Source organism: Rhamphochromis sp. 'chilingali' (assembly GCF_963969265.1).
Source record: "Rhamphochromis sp. 'chilingali' genome assembly, chromosome: 17".
In the NCBI taxonomy this organism is placed as follows: Eukaryota; Metazoa; Chordata; class Actinopteri; order Cichliformes; family Cichlidae; genus Rhamphochromis; species Rhamphochromis sp. 'chilingali'.
Window position 1 is genome coordinate 1,953,113 of NC_137944.1, and position 23,090 is coordinate 1,976,202.

The 23,090-nt window shown below is 44.1% G+C and overlaps 1 protein-coding gene across 3 annotated transcripts; it reads right to left on the bottom strand.

Moving 5' to 3' along the window:
• Positions 1-3,704: 3,704 nt before the first annotated feature.
• On the bottom strand, positions 3,705-22,983 carry smad10a (SMAD family member 10a). 3 transcript variants are annotated; one of them, XM_080863770.1, is made up of 13 exons: positions 22,651-22,982; positions 18,679-18,754; positions 18,322-18,565; positions 14,214-14,388; positions 14,044-14,067; positions 12,619-12,804; positions 12,166-12,417; positions 11,277-11,378; positions 10,683-10,736; positions 9,708-9,891; positions 8,011-8,179; positions 6,572-6,710; positions 3,705-6,364 (listed from the first exon to the last, which is right to left on the bottom strand). In XM_080863770.1, exons 1-13 carry the CDS (start codon positions 22,652-22,654, stop codon positions 6,153-6,155), a joined length of 1,821 nt encoding a protein of 606 aa, XP_080719896.1. In that variant the 5' UTR covers positions 22,655-22,982; the 3' UTR covers positions 3,705-6,152. The 3 variants fall into 3 exon arrangements, with proteins under 3 accessions (XP_080719896.1, XP_080719895.1, XP_080719897.1); XM_080863769.1 differs by having other exon boundaries at positions 6,572-6,725; XM_080863771.1 differs by lacking the exon at positions 14,044-14,067 and having other exon boundaries at positions 6,572-6,725; positions 22,651-22,983.
• Positions 22,984-23,090: the final 107 nt, after the last annotated feature.

The following is a 23,090-nucleotide window of genomic DNA, read 5'->3' on the forward strand; positions in this document are numbered from 1 at the left end:
GTACCCGGAGAGAACCCACGCAAACACGGGGAGAACATGCAAACTCCACACAGAAAGACCCCGGCCTGATGGTGGAATTGAACTCAGGACCTTCTTGCTGTGCGGCAGTTTTGTGTTGTTTCACTTTAAATTTGTTTAAAAGGAAAAAGCTGAACATTTAAATATTTAAAAGTTGAAATGTGAATAGTTGGTTTTTGTATTATATGATTTATTTATTACATTTTATGTGGAGTGAATAAATAAAAGTATATTTACGGTACCCTAGAGACAAAGCACGTACAAATCCCGAAGCACGTACAAACTCCAAAACACTAAAAACTCCAAAACATGTACAAAACACAACGGCAGTGCTCCAGAATGCTAGGCGCTAGGCGTGTTGAGCTTTTGTTACCTCGTGGCTACACAAGCCAGCAAGTACCAACGACCGGATTTGGTGTGATCTAGGTAGCTCTGTTTTGGAAGTTCACTTAATGCTAGAAATGTGTTATGACGTTTGTACGTGCTTTGGAATTTGTACATGCTTTTTGGAGTGCTTTGTGTCCAAAAAGGGGCCACCGCATATATTTATATATAAACATATATAAATAAAACAACTTTTTTTAAAAAATAGTAATTCTTTTTGTGCATAATTTTATATTATTATTAATAATAAATTAATTAAAGCAACAAAACAACCTGAAGACCCGGCTCTTTTTAGTGAGTCGAGCCGAAAGATCCGGTTCTCTAAAAAGATCCGGAAATCCCATCACTACTTCTTCTTCGGTTGAGCTGCTGCTCGGCAAAGCAGCTGACCCGCTGGCGCCCCCTGTGGACCGGAGTTTGAAACCGGCGCTGTAGAGCCTGTTTTCTTCGAAAAATAAGTGACCTTTCGGTAAACTTCATTTGTTTTATCTTCATGGATGTTTCCCACATTCCAGAAACACGTGCTGATTTTATTATTATTATTATTATTATTATTATTATTATTATCTTCTTCTTTTTTACATGTTCTTATCTGTGCTTATCTTAGGGGCTTCCAACAGTGGCGGAGCAGTGGGTTATTATTTGTGTAGATAAAATAACAACGAAGCATATACTATACAAATGTAGCACAATTTAAAGACTATTGTACTGTGTTGCTACATATATGCAATAGATAAAAGACAAAGCTTACATAGAACAAATGTGTTTATATGTGAAAAAACAGAAATGTGTTCTACATTATTATTGGATAAATCTAAAGTAGTTAATCTCATAAAAAACAGATTACAATAAATAAAGTGCACCAAAGTTTAATGTGCTCTTAAATTTAGATTATCTTAAAGAAAGAAAGGATTATTTTGTAAGAAGAACACATTTTAATTAATTAATGATTTATTGTTTTTATTTTTAATAATTATTAATATATTAAAGACTGAGTTTTTTTCCTTTACCAAATATTTATATAGTGCATTTTTATAGCTGTGGTTCCTCTACAACAACTGGAGGAAGAACCTGAGACACAACCTGCGGCAAACAGAGGCCCAAAACGCTGCACAGAACAACAAGAATGACTTTACAGGTGAACTAACCAACAATCATCAGCAACTTTGACCAACATTTCCAAATGGAGTTTCCTGAACAAACAACACCCAGAAAAAGACAAAGAGATAAAATAGTTTGTTTTTTTTTGCTCAAATGAAACATTTTTACAAAAATACACTTTTATTACTTGCAGCTCATTAAAGTCTGTATCTGCAACATATTTTTTTCGTAGCAGACCCACAAACCCTTTGTTAATCCTCATGTTGTGTTCATTTCCTGGTTAAACAAGTTTGTGTTCCGGGTCAAAATGACTCATCATCGTGTTTTGGAGAGAATGAAGCGACTCACTGAACCAGAGCAAGAAGAGCAGAGTCGCATAAATGATCATAACTACAGCTCACCCCCTGAACTGGACATGTGTGCATCATCTCCAGAAGACCTGTCCAAAGAGGTCGAGGATTTAAGGAAGCATAAACAGGGATTATGTTATCTGGCTCCGACCTCTGTCCACATCAGTTCAATTATATAGCTTCTGATAAATATGTACCCAGTGTATTTTTCATGTTCATGCTTTGGTATTTAAGAAATATCTTAACGTTACAGATGAAATATAGAAACAAATATTTTAATCAGATTATCTGAATGTAGCCAAGCATCTGAGACACTTTTCCTCTGATCGTGCTGATCGCACATCTGTATCAGTGTTTGTTCTTTGCACAAGGTAGTCTTCCTGTGCCCACACAAAGTCACGCCACTGCATGAGCAGTTGTCGTTGCACTGTCCAGGAACATGAATTGCTCTTCTTTAGGAGTAAGGGAACCAGATTCTATCTATGCACATATTTGCAGTCATTAACATTTTGTACATTGTGGCATTTGAATCTGACAAAACCAAACTGGGGATATTCGTTGGGATCAAAACCAACAGCACCAAGAAATGCAGGAAGTCAGGGGCAGTGGGGTGAGTGACTAGAACACCAGGTCAGTAGTTTACAATAATTAGCCTGCTACACTCAGCTGCTGTTGGAGGCTCCATCTCAGCACCTCTCCTCAGGACCTCCAAAAAGTGACCTAAAGATTGCTTAAACATAAAAGATAAGTTGTTAAGGGTTAGGAATTAGCTGCTATGCTGGACAATCCAGTGGGCGGTCGACTCCCTTCACTATTACCTTCTGGGATGTCCATTCACCCTCTGCTCAGGTCACGCCCTACTGCAGTCTGGCTCTCCAGCCTTTTAACACTAAGCTGGTCCATAGGCCGGGAGCACAGATGGGAGGGGTAAGCTAGGCTGGATGGCTCCCTGGTTAGATTTCTGGGGGTGTGTGTGGTTTGAGGCTTGGCTACAGGGGAAGGGTGGGGCAGTGGATTCAGAGGGCTGGTGCTCGTTGTCTAATCATGCCTCCCTTATTTGAGTAGCACGCAGGGATCTGGAAGAAGAGTGGCGTTGGAGAGATGGCATCGCAGCTGGCTGGACTAGGAAGTCTGAAAGACAGCGTGCGGATTTGGGTCATCGTGCAAATAAAGTGAAATATGCAGCACAAGCAGTCAGTCCTCATTGTGGCTTCTTCTTAAGGGAGTGGCAGGTCTTCAGTGACTGCAGGATCGTTGTCTTGCAACATGTACTCTCGCTTAGTCAACAGCTCTAGTTTGTCCTCCTTAAATCCTTCTTACAATCCCACAGAAATCAGAACTATCAGAGATATAGTATCCAACCCCCCAAAATAGCTCAAATAACGTTACATATTGAATCCAGTTTACAGTTGAAGCCTTTCGTCGTAATGAGCGAGGCCTGTTGCTACGGTTACTCTACAAACACACGGACAGAAAGGAAGTTCTCAGACACCCGTCCCTGTATATTTTACCCATCGCGTAACCCTATCCCAATACCTATCACCACTAGATGGTGGTAGGTGAGTTATACTCCACGACGGGCCTTCTTTAACACAAGGTTCGTCAAAGCTTTAGAACTTTGGAAGAAAACATCGTGGATTATTTGAGGGGCAACGCATACGTTTGCAGTTTCCTACTAATTATTGTTTCCTGCAAAGAACTGTGTAGTTCAGCACTCAGTGTGCAAACGGACGCAACACTGAGCTGGTTCATTAAGTGACTTTTGTCTACATGTGAGCAAAGTCATGTTTCTAATAAACCACAATGATGACTGGTCGCCATGGGTGAAATAAAATCCAGAAAGCCTAGAAATATCTTTTTATTTTTAATCGATACCAACTGTAAATCCTGCAGCTCACATGGAAAAGTACAAGTACATGTTTAATAGTGATGAATAAAGAGACAATAGCAATCTACAGGTGCTTTGGTAGACACATCATGAAAGTGACTGGTTGTAGAAAGATCTGGATAACATGATAAAAATGCGATGGTTTGCACAACCCTGTGTGAACAGAGGAAAACCAGCGTGTATCACATGCTTATATCGTTCTTGCTAAAATGAAGTAGTGCTAAGCATACTCTGAAATATTTAACTCACCAAAGACTAAGGCAATAAATAACACTACTCAGGTACAAAGAGTCATCTGTCAGTAGGACCTCTGTTCTCTCGCACACCGTCTCCACATCGCTGAAACCTGAGGGAGCCACAGAATATCGCAGAAGGATTCGAACAGCTGAAAAACCAACTCACAATGTGCAACATCGATCTTTATAGTGTTTTCTTATATCCAGTGTCGGTGCATCTACTGTTACAACAAAAGGCACACATCACAAATATTCATACGTTAATGGCTGTAAAGCAGCTGAACCAGGCAGATTCCACAGTGTCCAAGCATCTCTACACAGACTGGTTGGTACATGTATTCACATTTAGATCAACACACAACATTCCCGTATAATATAGTTCAGTTTTCTCCAGAATTCTTTTTGTCAAGTCACAAGAAAGCAGATTTATCTCTACATGGTACAAACGCGCCTTTGTATGTGAGGCCGTGTTGTGTGCAGTGTATTTGAACTCTGTGGCAGATCCAGCTACACTCGTACAGACAGTACACGTGGGGAGCTGACTTTGCCTTTAAACGACACATCTGTGTGGTTTCAAGACTCTTTATGTAACAGGTGTTTTGGAGGACAGAAAACAAAGGCACAGGGTGTATTTGGGTGTGTGCTGTACTGTTGGGGTGCTCGAGTCAGACACTCCTCACCGAGGTGACGTTTCCCATATATTTAAGGGAAATCAGGGAAAAATCCATCACACCTGCATGAAATGCAGTCATGTTGAAGATTACAAGAGAAATGATGCATCAGGGTTTTACACGAGACAGCCAATGTCCAGATGTGCCCATTATATTATTATTATTATATCTCTTTGATAGTTAACTACAAGCACTGAGCTCAATTATTTCATTTAAATATTCAATCTTCTGATTGATGAGATCTTTACACTTTATGGCTCAGGAGGTCGAGCAGATTGTCTACGGGTCGGGTCAGTGCTTCAGGTTTATCTACGAGCCAAAGTGTCCTCGGCGAGACATTTAACCCCAAACTGCTCCGACGGATCCACTGGTGTGATAAAGTGCGATAATAATATATGTGTAAATGGGCGAATGCAGCCTGTAGTCATGGCTTCGACTACGACCCAGACTGGGCAGGATGATTGAAATCAGCTTCCCAACCAGAACTCGTGCACACAACCAGTCAGAGTTCAAGTAAACTGCTGCGGTCACTCAGAGGACAGAAAGGCACTGGTGTCAAAGGTACAGACTGGTGCTAGATGCTGAGTCTGACCATGCAAACACTGTCTGGGTTTCTGTCTCTGCGTGTGAGAAGTTAGTTGCTGTCTTATGAGTTCACTCTGCTGTGAAACTAAATGTTGGCGTCAGGATCTGATCGGCCGACCTGTTAGTTTTGGTACCGAGTCACAGACTGACTTCAGCCTGACGCTGTGACTCTGCACTGTACTTATGAGGTAATCTGGCTTTCATGAGTTATATCAACCATTTGGTTACATACAGAGTAGCACTGTTTCATTACAAAGTACAACAACACGGCGTTAAAGCTAAATGTTTTGGGCTTTTTTGTCTTTTGGTACAAAAATAATATAGTAATAATATAAACCAACGTAGAGTGAAGAGCAGAGTACAAGTACGCAGATGGAATAACACCAGTCTCCTTAATCCATACCTCTACATCAGCTCTGACGTCAATGACACATAAAGAGAAGTGTAATGTGCTCAGCGTAGATTCACTGACAGCATTTTCCAGAGGTATGCAGTTTCCTGTCTGAGGTGCTTTTGACTCCAGACTGGATTTTTAAACATCTGTTTATATTCCGTGAGTGAATGTGCAGAACACTCCTGCAAGAAGAAATCCAACTTGCATATCGGAGAATTGAATATCTGAAACAAATCCCTGGATTTCTCTACTGGTGGGTTCAAATGTCGCCTGCCTTGACTTTAGATTCTTAGGACTAAAGCATTAGGAAAATCCCAAAGACATCAGCATATATGTGTCTGGACAGACCTTTTGGTTACAGTGTGTATGTGCGTTTCAAAAAGCATGAGTGATTGCTACAAGCATGATTGGTTGTTGATGGTTTCTGACTGACTTGCTGGAGAAATCCTTTTGAAGAAGAAACAAAGAAGCAACCATGTGTGTCTGGTGTGTGCACATTCAAAGACTCCAGACTGCTGAGGGTTCTCAGTTCGCAGGCCCTGGGTCAGTCAGTGGCATAGTGTGCAACACCTCATCCAGAAGCTGCAGGGCACGGTGCAGGTGGACCTCCACCCAGCAGGGAGTGTGTTTGATGCTCTGACGGGGGTAGTCCGGCCCCCAGCCTTTCACGAAGCTGAGCCGCAAGATACAGAGTCGCCTCAGGTCATCGACGCCAATGCCTGCTGCTGCAGAGAGACCTGCCAGTGAACAGGGAGGGGGAGGGGTTAATATCAGAGACCATATAAGGACATTTCCACCTGCTGTTGGTCGGTGTTTGGCTGTACTCAGTCACTGTGAATGGAATTAGTAGATTCTTAGTATATTTAAAAGTTGCTGTTTTTCCCCATCATGACAGTTTCTACCTTTAACTCCACTGTGAGTGTTGTGCGTGTCTCAGCACTTACTAACTGCAGGTGCAATCCCTCCGACGCTGCCTGGACCAGGAATGTTTCCTGAGACAGCGGCTGCCTGTGCAGCAGCTGCAGCTTGAGCCGTGGCTGCCTGCTGCTGCATCTGTCTGTGGCACTGCCGTAGGTCGAATACCTGACCGAGACACAACTGGTGTACACTGTAACAGCAAACCACCTGAGGCATGAAACTCATGAATACTGCTTTACTTTCCGCCCATTGCCCCCAACCAGTCACAGCAGATGCCCGCCCCTCCCTGAGTCTGGCTGGTTACTTCCTGTGAAAAGGGAGTTTTTCTTTCCCACTGTCACCAAGTGCATGCTCAGTGGGTGTCATTGATTGTTGCCATTTTCCTTGTTTTATTGTAGGGTCTTAAAAAAGCACCTTGGTAATAAATATATGTAATATATGCAGTTTATTACTGAGCATTTTAAGTGTTTGGTACAGTGTTCTTGTGCCCAGTGCCACCTATAAACCCAGTGCTGCTCACAGGTGTTCACAGTTTTAAAAACATATGAATAGGGATGGGTATCGTTTAGGTTTTATCCGATACCGGTGCCAAATCGGTACTTTTGAAACGGTGCCGGTGCTCAAACCGGTGCTTAAACAATGGAAAAACCACAAACTTTGTCCAAAACCTCTCATGTTTAGCTGTTTTCCACTTTTTCTTTGGTCATTTTAGCCTTTTTGGCCAGGGTGAAGGGAGCATCTGCCATCAAACAAGAAGACAGCCGCATGTAGCTATGATGATGTTTGCTAGTTCACCTTACATGCATTAATGTAATAACGTGGTTAGCCTACTCAACGTAAATTACACACGAACAACATGAAGGTACTCACGCAGAGAAGAACGGCTGCTGCTGCATCATCATCCTCATCATTTCTGCTACACTGGCAGGGCTAGGGGCCAGGACTCTCCTCTTCGTGTTTTTGGGGGATGTTGCTAACTCGATAACAGGCACCACACCCGCAGTAGATGCGCTCGGTGTGAGGTCTCGCAGCAAGCTATCAAATACGGTGCATTTCTGGGCTTTTAAAAAAAACGCTATGCGTCGCCAGGTGTTTCATCAGATTCTTGGTGTTACCTCCTTTGACAGTATCACAGTATCAGCTTAAAGCACTTGTTGCAGGCTGCTGAGTTTGCATCTTTTGCTGTGAAGTACAGCCAGACTTTTGACCGCTTCACCTTGGGCATTTTTAATCTGTAGCTCTGCTCTAAAAGAACGTACGTACCTGGACCCGCCTACTATCCTCGGAAACGTAAAATGATTGGCTAGAACCTAAAGTGTATCACAGCTCAGGAAAATAAAGCACCGAAATGTGCGCTGCTTTTCGGTCTGGTTACTACCGTTTATGTCAGAACCGGTGCCATCATGGCACCGGACACCGGTACCCATCCCTACATATGAATGATGCGAGTGAGCTGGATTTATACCTTGATGTAGGCTCCAGGGTAGATCTTGTGCACAGCATCACCTGGTGCCCGGCCCGCTTCCCGATCGAGGTAGTAGCTCTGTACAAACACAGCATGGTCGCTCATACAGCGCATCCACACATCCCCCTCACCACGACACTCCAGCTGCACACCTTTGCCTATGTGTAGCCTGGAACACAGGGAAACAGGTCAGGAAGCCAGCATGTAGCTCTGCTTTGGGACGGTGTGCAGGGAAATGATGCAATGAAAATAAAACCTTTTGTGCTTATTTTGAAAAATGTCTTAGTGTCATTGTTATCACCAAATACTACCATGAGAAAACATTTTTATCTGCTTATTCAACCAGTGTTGGCTGAAGCCGACGCCACATCACTACGGGCGGTTAACTACCCATCAGAGGCCAATTTTCAAAAGTGTGGATCTGTGGAAGCAGCCCCCCAAAACAGGAAGTCAGGGTCAGCTTCTGTTTAAAAGTCCGAATCTCTGATCCTACGGGTACTGTGCAGAGTTCAGGTGGAGCCAATGGCCGAGGGGACTCGCCCGCTCCTACATCCCTCTGCTTCCCTCATTTAAGAAAACCCGGCATCTTACAGACATCCCTGTAGCTCCCCTCTAAATCGGTGCACTTGGTAACAAACTGGGTTAAATTTAGTAGTCTGGAAAACTCCGTCCCAAGGACTGGTAAATGGACTGGTTCTTATAGCACTTTTCTAATCTACCTGTCGTTCTCCCATCACGTGGTCGCAGCAGATGGCCCCGCCCCTCCCTGAGCCTGATTCTGGAGGTTTAAAAGGGAGTTTTTCCTTCCCGCTGTTGCTAAAGCACGTGTTCATGTAGGGTCATGCGATTGTTGGTGTTTTCTCTGGTTTTTCTGTTTTACTGTAAGGTCTTACAATAGAAAGTGCCACGAGGCAACTGATGCTGTGATTTTCTTCATTTCTGCGATAAATAAATTCATGATAAAAAAATATTTCACATTTTTAAAATTTTGCACAGCGGTTAGCACTGTCGCCTCACAGCAACAAGGTCCTGAGTTCAATTCCAGCACCCGGCCGGGGTCCTTCTGTGTGGAGTCTGCTCCCAGTGTTTGTGTGGGTTCTCTCCGGGTACTCCGGCTTCGTCCCACAGTCCAAAGACATGCAGTTAGCTGGGTTAGGTTGGAAATGGTTGTCTGTCTCTCTGTGTAAGCCCTGTGACACACGGACGACCTGTCCAGGATGTAACCTGCCTCTCGGCCTATGATAGCTGGGATAGGCTCCACCCCCCCCGACCCTGACACGGGTAAGCGGATTATTTTGCAGTGAAATCCAACCACATGTAATCCAGAAATGGTCACTTTTGGAATTTGAACTTCTTTTTTAATGTGTACTCAAATGTGGGACTGCTTGAATTTTAATATACAGACATTTTTAATGTATCTGTCCCAAATATCCAAGAATTATCCATATCCTGATTAATTGTGGATATTGAATGTAAAGTTCACCTGTGATGTTTACGAGCTATCATAAAGCCTCACTAATCAGTGCTGTATCGTACAGTCTCACTTTGGGAGAGGAATTATTGTAGGGTCGACCGCACAATACAAAGCGCCTTGAGGCGACTGTTGCTGTGATTTGTATAAATAAAACTGAAGGGTGATGTTCTTTGCTGAGTATTCAAAAAGTCATTGCACAGTTTGTGTGTCTGCGTCAACACACCTGGCCCTCTCACTTGCATCTGTGCGATGGACATTACTCAGCTGGCCGAGGCAGAAGCGATCACCTCCTGACGGGTCAACATAACCATCCACAGTCACTACCGGGCAGCTGGAAGGCACCTTGAACATCTCCCCCACCTGAACATCCATTTCAAAGTAGGAGACAGAGCACCAAAACTCTGGTCCTGCAGTAAGAGAGAAACATGTTTACAACAAAGTCAAGAAAACAGACGATCTGTTTGTGAAGTGCACGACTCAAAAATGATTTGGACAAATAAGAAGTAGAGATGTGTTAATAGACATTTAATATGCGTGAAAATCAGCCATATGTAAGTAAAACACATCATCAGCTTCTGTTACTCTGTGAGAAAATCTAAAGACAGATATTCAACGTACAAGCCCACAGCCCTGAGAGCTCTGAAACTATATTGTGACAATATGAGGTAGAGCGGACTGGTCCACACTGACAGATGGCTGGACCAGAATCTAGAATTTCTATGACGTCCATGTAGTTCAGTAATTAGGAAAAAGCCTTATTTTTGTGTTAAAATTTCATTTGGACAAAGTAAGTGACTGTGGGGGTGCGACTGGCTCAGCTGCAGGGGAGGGGCAGCTCAGTGACGCAGGGGGGGGCACAGGCGGTGCATTTGGACTAATCACAGTCGAGAGACCAGCTCTGAGCAGAGACTGTGGAGCTGTGCATATGAAAGTTGAACTGGGAGCACAAACAGTGTGTGTGTGTGTGTGTGTGTGTGTGTGTGTGTGTGTGTGTGTGTGTGTGTGTGTGTGTGTGTGTGTGTGTGTCCATCTTACAGTGACCATTACAACCACAGAAACTGAAAAACTGCAGTGGACAAAAAACCAACAACTAAGATGTCAAACTGACAAAAGACGAGCATCAAAGAAGTCTCCGTATGTAACCGCTGGGAATATTATTGGTGAACAGCCGTGTTCATATTGACAAATGGTGTCTAACCTGAATGACTGGACCCTGAAGGAGGGAAAGAGGTTGAGCTGTGATGCTGGGACCCTAAAAAGCAAAAAGATGCGTACATTAGTCTGGAGTGGCAAAAAAGCAGAACATTTGTAAGGCTGTGGCAGGCTGTGACGTTTCCACACTCGACCTTACGCTGAGACGTGTGGCTGTCCGGGGTGTGTGCATGACAACAAACATACAAAAACATGATGACAGAAGTGCTGAACGTGAACTGAACATACAATCATGGTAAAAAGAAGGACACCTTCTTGCAATTTGAATATTTTACATATAAGGACAGAGTAAAAAAAAACTCCTAAAGTCATGCAGAAAATAGTTAAATCAAAAAATAATGTGATGTAACATGAAGTAAGTTATTGATTGTGAGCAAACCCCTCCCCTCCCCAAACATTCAAGCACAGCACATTTGAAATGTGAGTTTTTGACCTGTGCATGTGACTGTGCACAGTGTCAGGCATCACAGCGTGCACACGCTCTGTGTGAGGCTTCATAAGGGAGGAAGTTCTGCAGCAGTGCATTCAAATATCAGAGTATCAGTGATCAGAACAGGACACATTGTGAGGCATTTCTTACAGTGATGGTTTGGAAGATGCAGAGGAGGCTGTTGGTGACCGCGCCCTTCCTGCTGGGGTCCAATGGGAGTGTAGGAGGCCGTGCTACTGCCTGTCCAAACAGCTGCGTCACAGGAAAGCAAAATCTGATCAGTGTTTTTGAAATAACGCGCTCAAATCTGAAATGAATGTATGCAAAAGTCAAATTAACCAGTGAATAACTTACTAAACATCCGTTAGCTAAATGTGCAGAAGAAATCAGAAGCACCTTTGTTTGTTCTTTGCACTGCATATTTATTTATAACCTGCATATAATCAGCACTAAGAATTCATTTGTAAATAAAACAAATATTATTTCCAATTAAAAATGATTAGAACTCAGATATTTATCCAACATTTACTGTTTAAGTGCATGTTTGAAACTAAACAATCCTCCAGTCTGTAGTGGCTGTAAACTTCAGACTAAGCTGACAAAAGTCAAGACTATGGCCCCGCCCCTCCCTGAGCCTGGTTCTGCCGGAGGTTTCTTCCTGTTAAAAGGGAGTTTTTCTTTCCCACTGTCGCCAAAGTGCTGCTCATAGGGGGTCATATGATTGTTGGGTTTTCTCTGTATCTATGAGGCGCCTTGAGGCGACTTTTGTTGTGATTTGGCGCTATATAAATAAAACTGAATTGAATTGAATTAAGCAGCATCATGTTTACACTGTTTAGTGTCGAGCTCAGGAGCACATGCATGAAAAGATTGGTGTTAATGAATGAATCAAACCAGCTAACGTGTCCAGCACTAACCCACGGAAACAAATATGAATGCTAACAAGTGCTTTTGATTCTTTTATTACTGGGTGAACTGGCAACAGGACCAAGAGGCTTTGATTTGTAAGAAGTGCGTTAGTACAAGGACGTGAGCTCACTGTGGAATGAAGGCTGAGTCTGAGACTGCGTATTGCTGCTGTATCCATTCTGTCTATTCAAATGAGAGGGAGGTAGAGGGGGCTGCTGTGAGTGGGTGTGCTGCGAGGGATGCTGGGCAGCCTGCTGCTGAGAGGAAACCTGGGGTGGGCTTTGAGGTCGTTGTTGAATGACTTGAGCCTGTGGAGATGGAGTTTGGAGACAGCCATCACCATGACTGCCCTGCAGTGGCAGCATGGAGCCAGAGGCAGGCACTGGAAGACAAACAGAGGAGCACGTCGGACCTGGTTTACATGCTGTGACTGTTATCAACTATCTGCGGAGGAAAGATAGAAAGAAGCTTTGTCGTCCCTTAATATAAAGTTTGAGCAGTCCCAGTGTAAAACAAAAGTACACATGACAAGATATGAACATTGACAGGTTCATCAAACTGCGCTGAATAATGATCTGCTGACCTTTGGGTGACACAGCCAGGTTAGAGTATCTGGTAACAGGTGGGGGGCCGTGGGGTTCAGAAGGGGGCAGAAGGGGACTATAGTGGTCTGGAGCTGCTTGGTGGTCGGACAGAGGCATACCAGGCGGAAGGTCCATCTGTATACAATCAGGGATGTATTCTTCTTTGATTAGTCCGCTCGATGCAGCTGTGAGAGGCAGGAGGAGGTGAGGTCACACAAAGAGGCACAGCACTGATTTGTATTTAATGCTGATGGATGTATGAGTGCGAAGGAGAGTTCATATCAGACTACACCATGTAAGGGGTCACCTGCCAAAGGCCTTCAATGATGTGAATGTACTTAATATTCTAACAGAAGTCACAGTGTGACGTGGGCCTGTTCACTACAGCCGACCACTGGTGTTTTCATTTAGCTGTTTAGTGTTCGTGTAAATCACACACATACATTCCTCTGCTCGTTTCCTCATTATTTAAAAATAAAGTTGTGATATTAGGAATAAAATGAGAGAAACAACAATGCTGTCGAGTGTTGCCAGGCTCTTTTTTCACGAAGGGACATAATTATCAGAGACGCTGCTCATGTGGGACAAATGCACACGAACAAATCTTTAACGCTGTTTTTTGCTTTCATTTACTAACACTTGCATTTATGTCATGAAACATGTTTGTTTAGTAATAAGAACTGATTGAGGGAGAACGTCCACATTCATGATTTCACATTCATGTGTAACACTTCTGATCACTGTCATGAGAATCGACCATAAACCTTAAAGTAAAAACATAAATGACTGGAACGGAGCAGCAGCTCCCAGCAGTTCATTTCCTTGGACTTGTTGGTCCGCTTGCCTGTCGATCCCGCGTATCTGTTCCACTAATGCTCGCGACACCGTTCAGGCAACAAAGTAAAGTAACGACTGCTGGAACAAATTACTGTCTCCTGGGAGGAATTAAGCAGTGATGGCAGAGGGAGCCAATCAGAATCGATGAGGAATTGAATCATCAAGTGGAATTTGAATTGCTACGTTCTTACTGATTCCATCCCTACGTGTGACTTTCCCACAGATCCCGGGGTCATTTTAGTCCAGCCTCTCGGCAGCTTCGGTCGTCGCTGTGTAAATGTGTTTTGACTTCTCTGTCCTGGTTACAAAGAGATGTTTGAGAGTTCGAAGTGTGTGGTTGGCTGCACAGCACAGAGTGACTCGGATGATGAGAACACGCACGCAGCTTTCTGTCAGTATCATTAGTTAGGTGGTGTCAACCACACGTCTGAGGAATACAGAGACTTCTTATAGACTGCTCATTGCATATGAATACAAACAAATCTCGAGGTCCCCAGTTACAACATAAACATTTACTAAATGTATTTTGTCACAACTACATGTGGATTGGAAATGTTCATGCTGTGTTTCTGTGAAACAGAACTCACCTGTGTTTTGAAGGCTGAGACCAACTTTTAGAGAACAGGGACAGAATAAGAGAAACATTTTGACTGAAGACATCACAACAATATCTGTCATTCATGATGTCATAATGTCATTGCAGTTAAGGAGACCGTGGAGTCCACGTAAGAGCTGCTGAGGTAAAGCGTTGACCTACCGATGCCTGGTGACACCACCCTCTCATAATGGTAGGGGTTGACACACACGCTGTCATACTTGAGGTCAAAAGCATACTGGCAGAATTTGACATGCTTTAGTTCATTCTTGTGGAGGTCAGGCCAGCGCCACAGCCGTGCGTAAATCACATGAGGGAAGCCTTTCCTGCCTGCCACCTGAAGAGACAGCAAAGCAACATTACAGCAGTTCCAGTACAGTCTAAACCAGGAAGCCTGTTTTAGAGCTACGACAGGGAAGCTGTGAAGCGTAACAGGAAAACCTTTGTTGACTTCCTGCGTACAGCAGAGAATTGTTTGTGGATCTGTATACTGCTGTCTGAGTGACAGCGTTCAACAACAGTACAGATTAGCAGAGCAGAGCGCAGCTTCAACACGCATCTTAGTCCTATTGTCTCAGATTTTGGCCTCAACACTACAACACCCAAAATAAAAATACACCGACAATGGCCACCAGACTTCAAGGTGAAGTTAGATTTCACCACACAAGCCCTGCTTGCCTTGGTTACCATGATGGGAAGCCAGTGCTGCATACGCACTCATCCGCCACTTTGCATTGATATGTGTACACTGTGGTTGTGGAGGGCCGGACATGGTCGGCAAAAATGCTTCTTCAAACGTTTACACAAGGCTCAATTGTTACTAAGGGGTGAGATATCCCCACAAGACCACACCTGCACCACCACCGATGTAAGGCAGGATGGACCTGTGCTTTCATGTTGTTTCTGCCAAATCCTTAGTTTGTACAGGAAAAGTCCAGAAGCTCGGAAGTTTTTAAAATACTACAACTATCGGACACCATCGGCCATGTTACGTTACGTCCCTTTAATCACCGCTCAGCCTCGTTCTGATGCTTGGTTGGAACTTGCAGGTCATCTTAGCCACATACCTAAATGCAGTTGCTGTCATGTGATTGGCTGATTATACAGTGGGATGCAAACGTTTGGGCAGCCTTGTTAATAGTCATTATTTGCCTGTAAAAATCGTTGGTTGTGACATTAAAAATGTCAGTTAAATACATCATATAGGAGATGCACACAGTGATATTTGAGAAGTGAGATGAAGTTTATTGGATTTACAGAAAGTGTGCAAGAATTGTTTAAACAAAATCAGGCAGGTGCATAAATTTGGGCACCACAAAAAAAGAAATGAAATCAATATTTAGTAGATCCGCCGTCTGCAGAAACTCCAGCCTCTAAACGCTTCCTGTAGGTCCCGATGAGAGTCTGGATTGTGGCTGAAGGTATTTTGGACCATTTCCTCTACAAAACATCTCTCGTTCATTCAGGTTTGATGGCTTCCGAGCATGGTCAGCTCTCTCTAACTCACAGCACAGATGTTCAATAATATTCAGGTCTGGGCTGAGATGAACGTTCCAGAACGTTGTTCTTGTTCCTCTGCATGAAAGCTTTAGTGGATTTTGAGCAGTGTCTCGGTCGTTGTCTTGTTGAAAGATCCAGCCCCGGCGCAGCTTCAGCTTTGTCTCTGATTCTCCAGAATCTGCTGATACTGAGTGGAATCCATGTGTCCCTCAACTTTGACAGGATTCCCAGTCCCTGCACTGGCCACACAGCCCCACAGCATGATGGATCCACCACCATATTTTCCTGGAGGCAGCAGGTGTTGTTCTTGGACTGCTGTGTTCTGTTTCCTCCATGCATAACACCCCTTGTTATGCCCAAATAACTCAATGTTAGTTTCATCAGTCCACAGCACCTTATTCCAGAATGAAGCTGGTTTGTCCAAATGTGCTTCAGCAAACCTCAAGCGGCTCCGTTTGTGCTGTGGGCGGAGCAAAGGCTTCCTCTGCATCACTCTCACATACAGCATCTCCTTGTGTAAAGTGCGCTGAATGGTTGAACGATGCACAGCGACTCCATCTGCTGCAAGATGATGTTGCAGGTCTTTGGTGCTGGTCTGTGGGTCGACTCTGACTGTTCTCACCGTTGCTTCTGTCTATCCGAGATTTTTCTCGGTCTGTCACTTCGAGCCTTAACTTGAACTGAGCCTGTGGTCTTTTTCTCAATATGTTCCTAACTGTGGAAACAGACGGCTTAACTCTCTGAGACAGCTTTCTGTGTCCTTCCCCTAAACCATGATGCTGAACAATCTTTGTCTTCAGGTCATTTGACAGTTGTTTTGAGACCCTGTGTTGCTGCTCTCCAGGGAAAATTAAACAATCCTTGCACACTTTCTGTAAATCCAATAAACTTCATTTCACTTCTCAAATATCACTGTGTGTGTCTCCTATATGATGTATTTAACTGACATTTTTTATTGTAACAACCAACGATTTATACAGGCAAATAATGACTACTAACAAGGCTGCCCAAACGTTTGCATCCCACTGTAGATTTACAGCTGAATAGGTGTACCTAATAAAGTGGCTGATGACACTGTATGAAAAAAACCTACAGAATTTTCTGACAGTTCAGGTTTTCACATAAAGGTCAGCTTTTAAATTGCAGCAAAGATCGGTAGGTAATTAGTCATGTAGACGGAGACAAACTCGCGGCCCGCGGCCCGTTTGCAGCCCATGTCACCCCTATTTGCGGCCCGCAATTTAATACGGAATTTAATATGAAGGCAACAGGCAGAGTGTTACAGGCGGAGCCCTTTAAGAACGTAGCCTCATTCACAGTGTGGTCCGTGCTGCAGGGACAACCTGCGGGACCGCCTCTCCCATTGTGTGTGAGCGCGAGGAAGGGAGGAGAAGCAGAATCAAAAAGATGGAAGCATGTAAATATAATAAAACCACTGCAGCCAAACAGAGAGCCTGACGAGCCCAGCTGTAAGTAAGCTGTTAAGACTCGACTGTACAGCGTGTTCGAGTTTTCCTCTGAAACAATAAGCTCCGTTGGAGCAGCCTTTCAACGTCTCTCTCTGTCTCTGCTAGCAAAGTTGACCCAGACAGTAAAGCTAGTCAAGAGACCCCTTAACTCGACGTATTAGCCGGCGGTCCCTTTACTACGGTTCAGACCAGGCTGAGCTAACAAGAGAGTACAAACTGTGTTAGGTTAGTGAGAGTTATTCATAAAGAAAACAAAGATGGTCTATGTCTGCATTTTCACTTTGTTAAATACGAACAAAGTTATAGCAGAGGTGCTGCCACGTGTCTGTGCAGAAAGACAGGACCAATTTGTTTATTTGGCAGTTCAACGAAAGGCTTCGGTTAGTTAAGAGTGAGTTGAAAAAAAGCTTTGTCTTATTATACAATATTTAACCTCCTAGGACCTGAGCTCTTCCACAGCAGCATTTTAATTTCTCTTTGATATTTGGGCTGACTGGGACCCGATGAATGTAAAAACAAAGAATTACCAGATTTTTGTTTCCAAGAAGAATGAGAGCCACATATGAGGATATTAGTTTAAAATTTCAGTAGAACAGCGGCAGCATAATGTCCTCGTAAGTGCACATCAGGCCCTTGTAGAGCAAAATTGAGTATTTTGGTCTAAATAACCCACATATGTGGACCCAGGTCCTAGGAGGTTAAAATAAAGAAAAACACTGTTTTTGGACATAATTGTGGCTGTTTTCTTGTTCTAATTGAACACTTTAGTGTCCAACGAGACGACAGTGCCAGCAGCGGCCCCCAGCTCCTCTGAGTTGGAGACTCCTGCTCTGGATGCTTCATTCAAACCAGAGACTGACAACTTTCAAGGTCAATACAAACCAAACCAAGCAGGAAATGTGATGTGGGACGATTCCCCAAAGCAGAGCAAGACAAAGCCAATAGGATACAAAGAGTGTTGTTGCACAAAGACATCAGGATTTTGGCAGAAAGTTTGTGACGTTGTAACACTAACATTTTGTCGTTTTTTATGCCTACATGCTGTATGTGATAAACAGTGAACCTGAATCGCACTGTCAGCCCTAAACAAAACGACTGCTGCACCAATAAACCTCAAAGCACTAATAATTGTGTATAGAATCGCACTTCAGTTGAATACTGACCACAGCAACACTAACCCGCCGAGGAAATTCGTAAACATGAAATGAAAAAAGTGAAATCATTGATAAACATACGAATCATGCACAGAAAGATCAAAGCAGTGATCAAAGTGACGCCCTTCATGTTGCAGGTGGACTGACCTGCAGCCGTCCATCTAGAGTCCTCTGGATGGTGACACACTTGCTGGGATGAACACCATTGGTGGTGACGGCAGTGATGAGAGAGTCCAGCTCGTCCTTCTTCTCCTTTAGCTTCTTCACCAGACTCTCGATGGCGCGCTTAGCAAAGCCCTCGTTCTCCCCGCCCTGCCGGTGGCACATGAGGCTGTGGACGATGCTGAGGCAGGCATCGTTGCTGCTTGGTGGGTTTACTGACATGATGGTGCTGTCACAGGGCCAAAAATGGACATTTGTTCTACTTACTAGGCATGTGACAAAAAGCAGAGACATCTAAAGTTGATGGCAGCTAAAACATGGCGTCATTCCTGTGTTGCTTACCTGGTGTTAAGTTGGTCCACCAATGAGTGACCAGAAAGTTCACTGGCATCATGATGGCCCAGCTCTGAATCGTTCCCTGTTAGTGGAGCAAGAACACCAACACTTAGTGGATCCTAGTGAGGCCACGTACACAAGAGTCACTAAAGATGAAGAAGGTGTTTCTCAGGCTGGCTTTTTGTCTCCTCCCAGTCCTGAATAGTGATTGTTTACAGATATGAATGTGAATAAGAACTGTTAACCACTTCAGCACTAAGCCGCCGCTACTCTGCCTCGTCCTCAAATTATCCCATTCACAAGATTTTCAGAAAACTTGACCTCTGACCTTCATCTTGAGGTCGAGGTCACTGAAATTCAAACTGATCTGAGATTTTCAGTGGACGCAACTATGGTAGAAATGTTGAAATCCTATGTCACCTCATGCTTGAGTCACAGACTTGACTGACGATAACACCCAATCAGCTTTTTCTGCCCGAGGGTTGAAAAGGCTCCACGAGGCAGCCTGGCCACAAAGAGCTGGTTACTCTTCCTAAAGGCAAAGCTAGCTGTGAGGGCACACTGAGGTATGAAGGTACATATGATGCAAAATGTGAACATTTGTCAAATAAAATGTGAGGACTGTATTTTGACATTGTTCACACGCGTGTTTTTAATTTGCAGTTGCAGAAAAATATTCACAAATGTGCAGACTGATATCTTCACAAAGCCAGAGGCTTTAATTGAATAATTCAAATTTTCTTCATCTTAATAAACGTTAGCACATTAGCACTGAGTAAATCCACACAGACATCAGAAATCCGTGATCAGGGAGAACATACAGAGAACAGCAGAGACGGTGGAGGCACAGACGTGTCCACGCTCCTGTCTCCGTCCTTTTAGGATTCTGTGATGGTGGAAGATGGTTTGCCTCCCACTGACAGCACTGGGAGGCAAACCATCTTCCACCATCATTGGACCTGCTCAGGTGATTAACAACTAATTATTAATTCACATATTTACATCATTTTAGACACTTTGTGTTAAAAAGCAGGATGACAGCCACAGACATTTTGAAACCAACTTTGTGGTCTGACTGGTTCTGTCTGATCTTTACTGTACCAACCACGGGTCTGTTGTGTGTCACCCAGCTTCCTCATCAGCCATCTACTACAGATGATGATCAAGTATGTGATCATTACTACAATAGAACCTCAGAAATATGCAAAACCATATGTGATTGTTCATGTTTATGTGGTTTGGCATTCATTCTTTTTTCCTTTTAAACAACAATAACAAAGTTTTAACAAGCCGTTTAACAACATTCATTTACTTAAATCATTGCAAAGTTCCCTGATGTGATTCATGGATTTCATCTGCATGAAATTTCATTAGAAATCAAATCAATCTGCTGCATGACACCAACTTGGCACAGTCGCCTTTTAGCATAATAAACATGGAGGTACTGAGGGAGACTCTGGTTTCAGAGGTGAAGTAACGGTCCTCTTTTACTGCCAAGCTGGGTCAAACTGAGGCATATCCAAGCTGTCACAGCAGCATACTGATCAGTGCATTTATGCTATATAGCTAGCTAGCTAACATTGTTTCTTCATTCATGCTTTTTTTGCTGCTGCATCTAATTAGAAGTGAAGGAACTGTGATGTTTGCACTGATGTCCTCATTAATCAGAGTGCTAATGTACTAAAAGAAAGCTCTGAACAAACTTACCATGGCTCTGTGTGCATTGTGATTGTGAATCAGGCATGGGGAAAGAGGACAGCACTCCTTTGCCTCTTTTCCATTGGTGCCTACTTGGTTTGACTCGATTTATTGATGTGGTACTCAACTGTAATGTCACTTTTTTCCAAAATACTATTTCGAGTTTAATCTTGATTTTTTTTTTTTTTTTTTTTTTGGGGGGGGGGGGGGGGGGGGGGGATCTGCTCCTAATGCTCTGTTGCAGATTAGAGTGGACTTCAGCAAAACATCTTCCTCTCTCTGCTTCTTGGGGGGAGGAGGGAACAGAGAACGTGGCCCCAGAGTGCTCAGGGCCTGGATCTCTGTGAGTGCTGCCCACTGAGCCGCAGCACCACAGTTCCTAAGTCCCTGTGGAGGGTGGGATGCACCAAAACTTCCATCGGTGGTTGTCTAATGAGCTGCCAATGTTTTCCTTTCGTACAGACACCTGGGCATCATTTTTGTCTCCAAGGATATCCATGTCAACATCATCCCCCTTGTCTTCTCCGCATCCCTCTTTCCAGTCAAGAAGCCGGTTGAAGAGAGGAGGAAATTCAGCCTCCGGGACCAGGATTCTGGGAGTGATGCCAGTGTGTGCCTGACACGATACAGATGCAGAGGGGATGGGTAGTTTCCCCAAGACAGTCAACCCACAACAGCTGGGTGAGGGCAGGATGCGACATCCTTAACCTTCCCACCACCAGCGTTCCCCTGAGAGGATCCAATGTGAGCCATACCCACTAATGCTCAGCTTTGACAGCTAACAATAGCTACACAGTCACAAGCTCACTTGAGGTGCTAGCTTTAAAACCGCTTACTAAAAACAATATACTGTGACGAAAAAATATAATTCCAGTGTAGGAACATTTGTGAAAGCGGAAAAACCCACGTTCATGGACCTGCATCAACAAGCACTGGATAAACTTGGTCGGGGACCACTGAGGAGGTCTAGTGATCTTCATGGGGAAGAAGGAATGCCTGGTGTGGCCACTAAAAAAGGGGGTTGGGGACCCCCTGTCCTTGAAGCGACTGGTTTGTCTTAGCCTGGCGTGGTAGACCGTGACTGGTCACACCAGAGGGCGCTTCCCACAGTGAGATACCAAGCAAGATACCAAAGGTAAAAAAGAACTACAACTTTACAGACTGAAGTGTAACAACATAGGGAAGTAAATGTCATGCAGCATTTTGTAACAAAGCAAAGTATGGTAAATGGTAAATGGCCTGTATTTATATAGCGCTTTACTAGTCCCTAAGGACCCCAAAGCGCTTTACACATCCAGTCATCCACACATTCACACACACATTCACACACTGGTGATGGCAGCTACATTGTAGCCACAGCCACCCTGGGGCGCACTGACAGAGGCGAGGCTGCCGGACACTGGCGCCACCGGGCCCTCTGACCACCACCAGTAGGCAACGGGTGAAGTGTCTTGCCCAAGGACACAACGACCAAGACTGTCCAAGCCGGGGCTCGAACCGGCAACCTTCCGATTACAAGGTGAACTCCCAACTCTTGAGCCACGAGAATATAGAATTACCTCAAGGTTCATACTTTAAAACTGTACAGCACAGTCTTGTGAATGTTTCTTTGCACCTTTTTTGCAAACACATATGCGAACTTTGAAATATCTGCTATTTGCTTTAAAATGAAATGCACAGTGTGTTCTGCGCACAGTTTCTAAGCGTGTGGAGAAGGTAGGATATTGTAATGCAATACGGCCTTTTACTATAGCCTAACTCATGGAAAGAATACAGGCAGCCGCTGCTTTTAGTGACTGCTATACTTTCCTAACCGCACACACACTTCCCTAAACATGCTGTTCATGAAACAGGAGCACCAATATAATACTCGCAATGCAAAATCACAGTTGAATGGACACGGCCACGCCAAACTGACCGTGTCCTATGTGCTTAACAAAACCTGAACAGTTTCCAGGCCATTCATTCCAGTCAGTGACATTCCGCACATCCCGAAACCTGCTGCCTCGACATGCCCAGCTGATATAATACAGATATAAATATGAAGGTTATTTACATTTTCCACTTAAACTTTACCAATAAGATTGGACATATTTGAACGCTGGAACCGGAAAACGGACGATACAACACCGGTCAGTATGTACCAAACGGGACAGTAGAAAGAGCAGTTGTTGCAGATTAAAAGCAACAATTTAGCAAGCTAACTTGACTCTTCCTCACGCTTTCGTAACAGCAATGACGAAAAATAGAATCAAAGATAGAGAAACTATTTCTACTTACACATCAGCCAAAGTAGAGAAGAACTTGGACAGAACGATCGCTGAGCTATTCGACAATTGCCTCAAGTGTTGCACTCCGACAGCTCTGCGTGCTGTGTCTGCTGCCCTGAGCTGCCGTTTGTGTTTATAGCGATTTTTGTTAGATCTGAGTGTCTCGCTGTGTTCACGGGGGGATTTCTCTGTGAATTCCTGTAGTGGAGAAAGCCAGCGTTTCTCAGTGGCTCTACTGCGCTAGCTTGATGTTTCTCAGTTGTTTCATCCCTTTATCAGACCCACTGTCTCCTCGTGCATCTTGCCCCTTCCTCTCGTGCACGCCACAATAACAATAGCTGGGAGACGACGTGCGCGTCAGTGTCTCGACACGCCGCAGCCAATCGGCGGTCAGGTGTCACAGGGCACGCACCTCTCGGCCAATCGCGCCGCGGTTCTCACAGCAGGACC

Bases quoted from the DNA above. Each gene is read 5' to 3' on its own strand.
- smad10a (XM_080863769.1), bottom strand. The intron at 12,805-14,043 runs GTGAGTTCTGTT...TGCCTCTCACAG, and splicing joins TCTCAGCCTTCAAAACACAG to CTGCATCGAGCGGACTAATC. The intron at 11,379-12,165 runs GTGAGCTCACGT...CCTGTGACGCAG, and splicing joins GACTCAGCCTTCATTCCACA to CTGTTTGGACAGGCAGTAGC.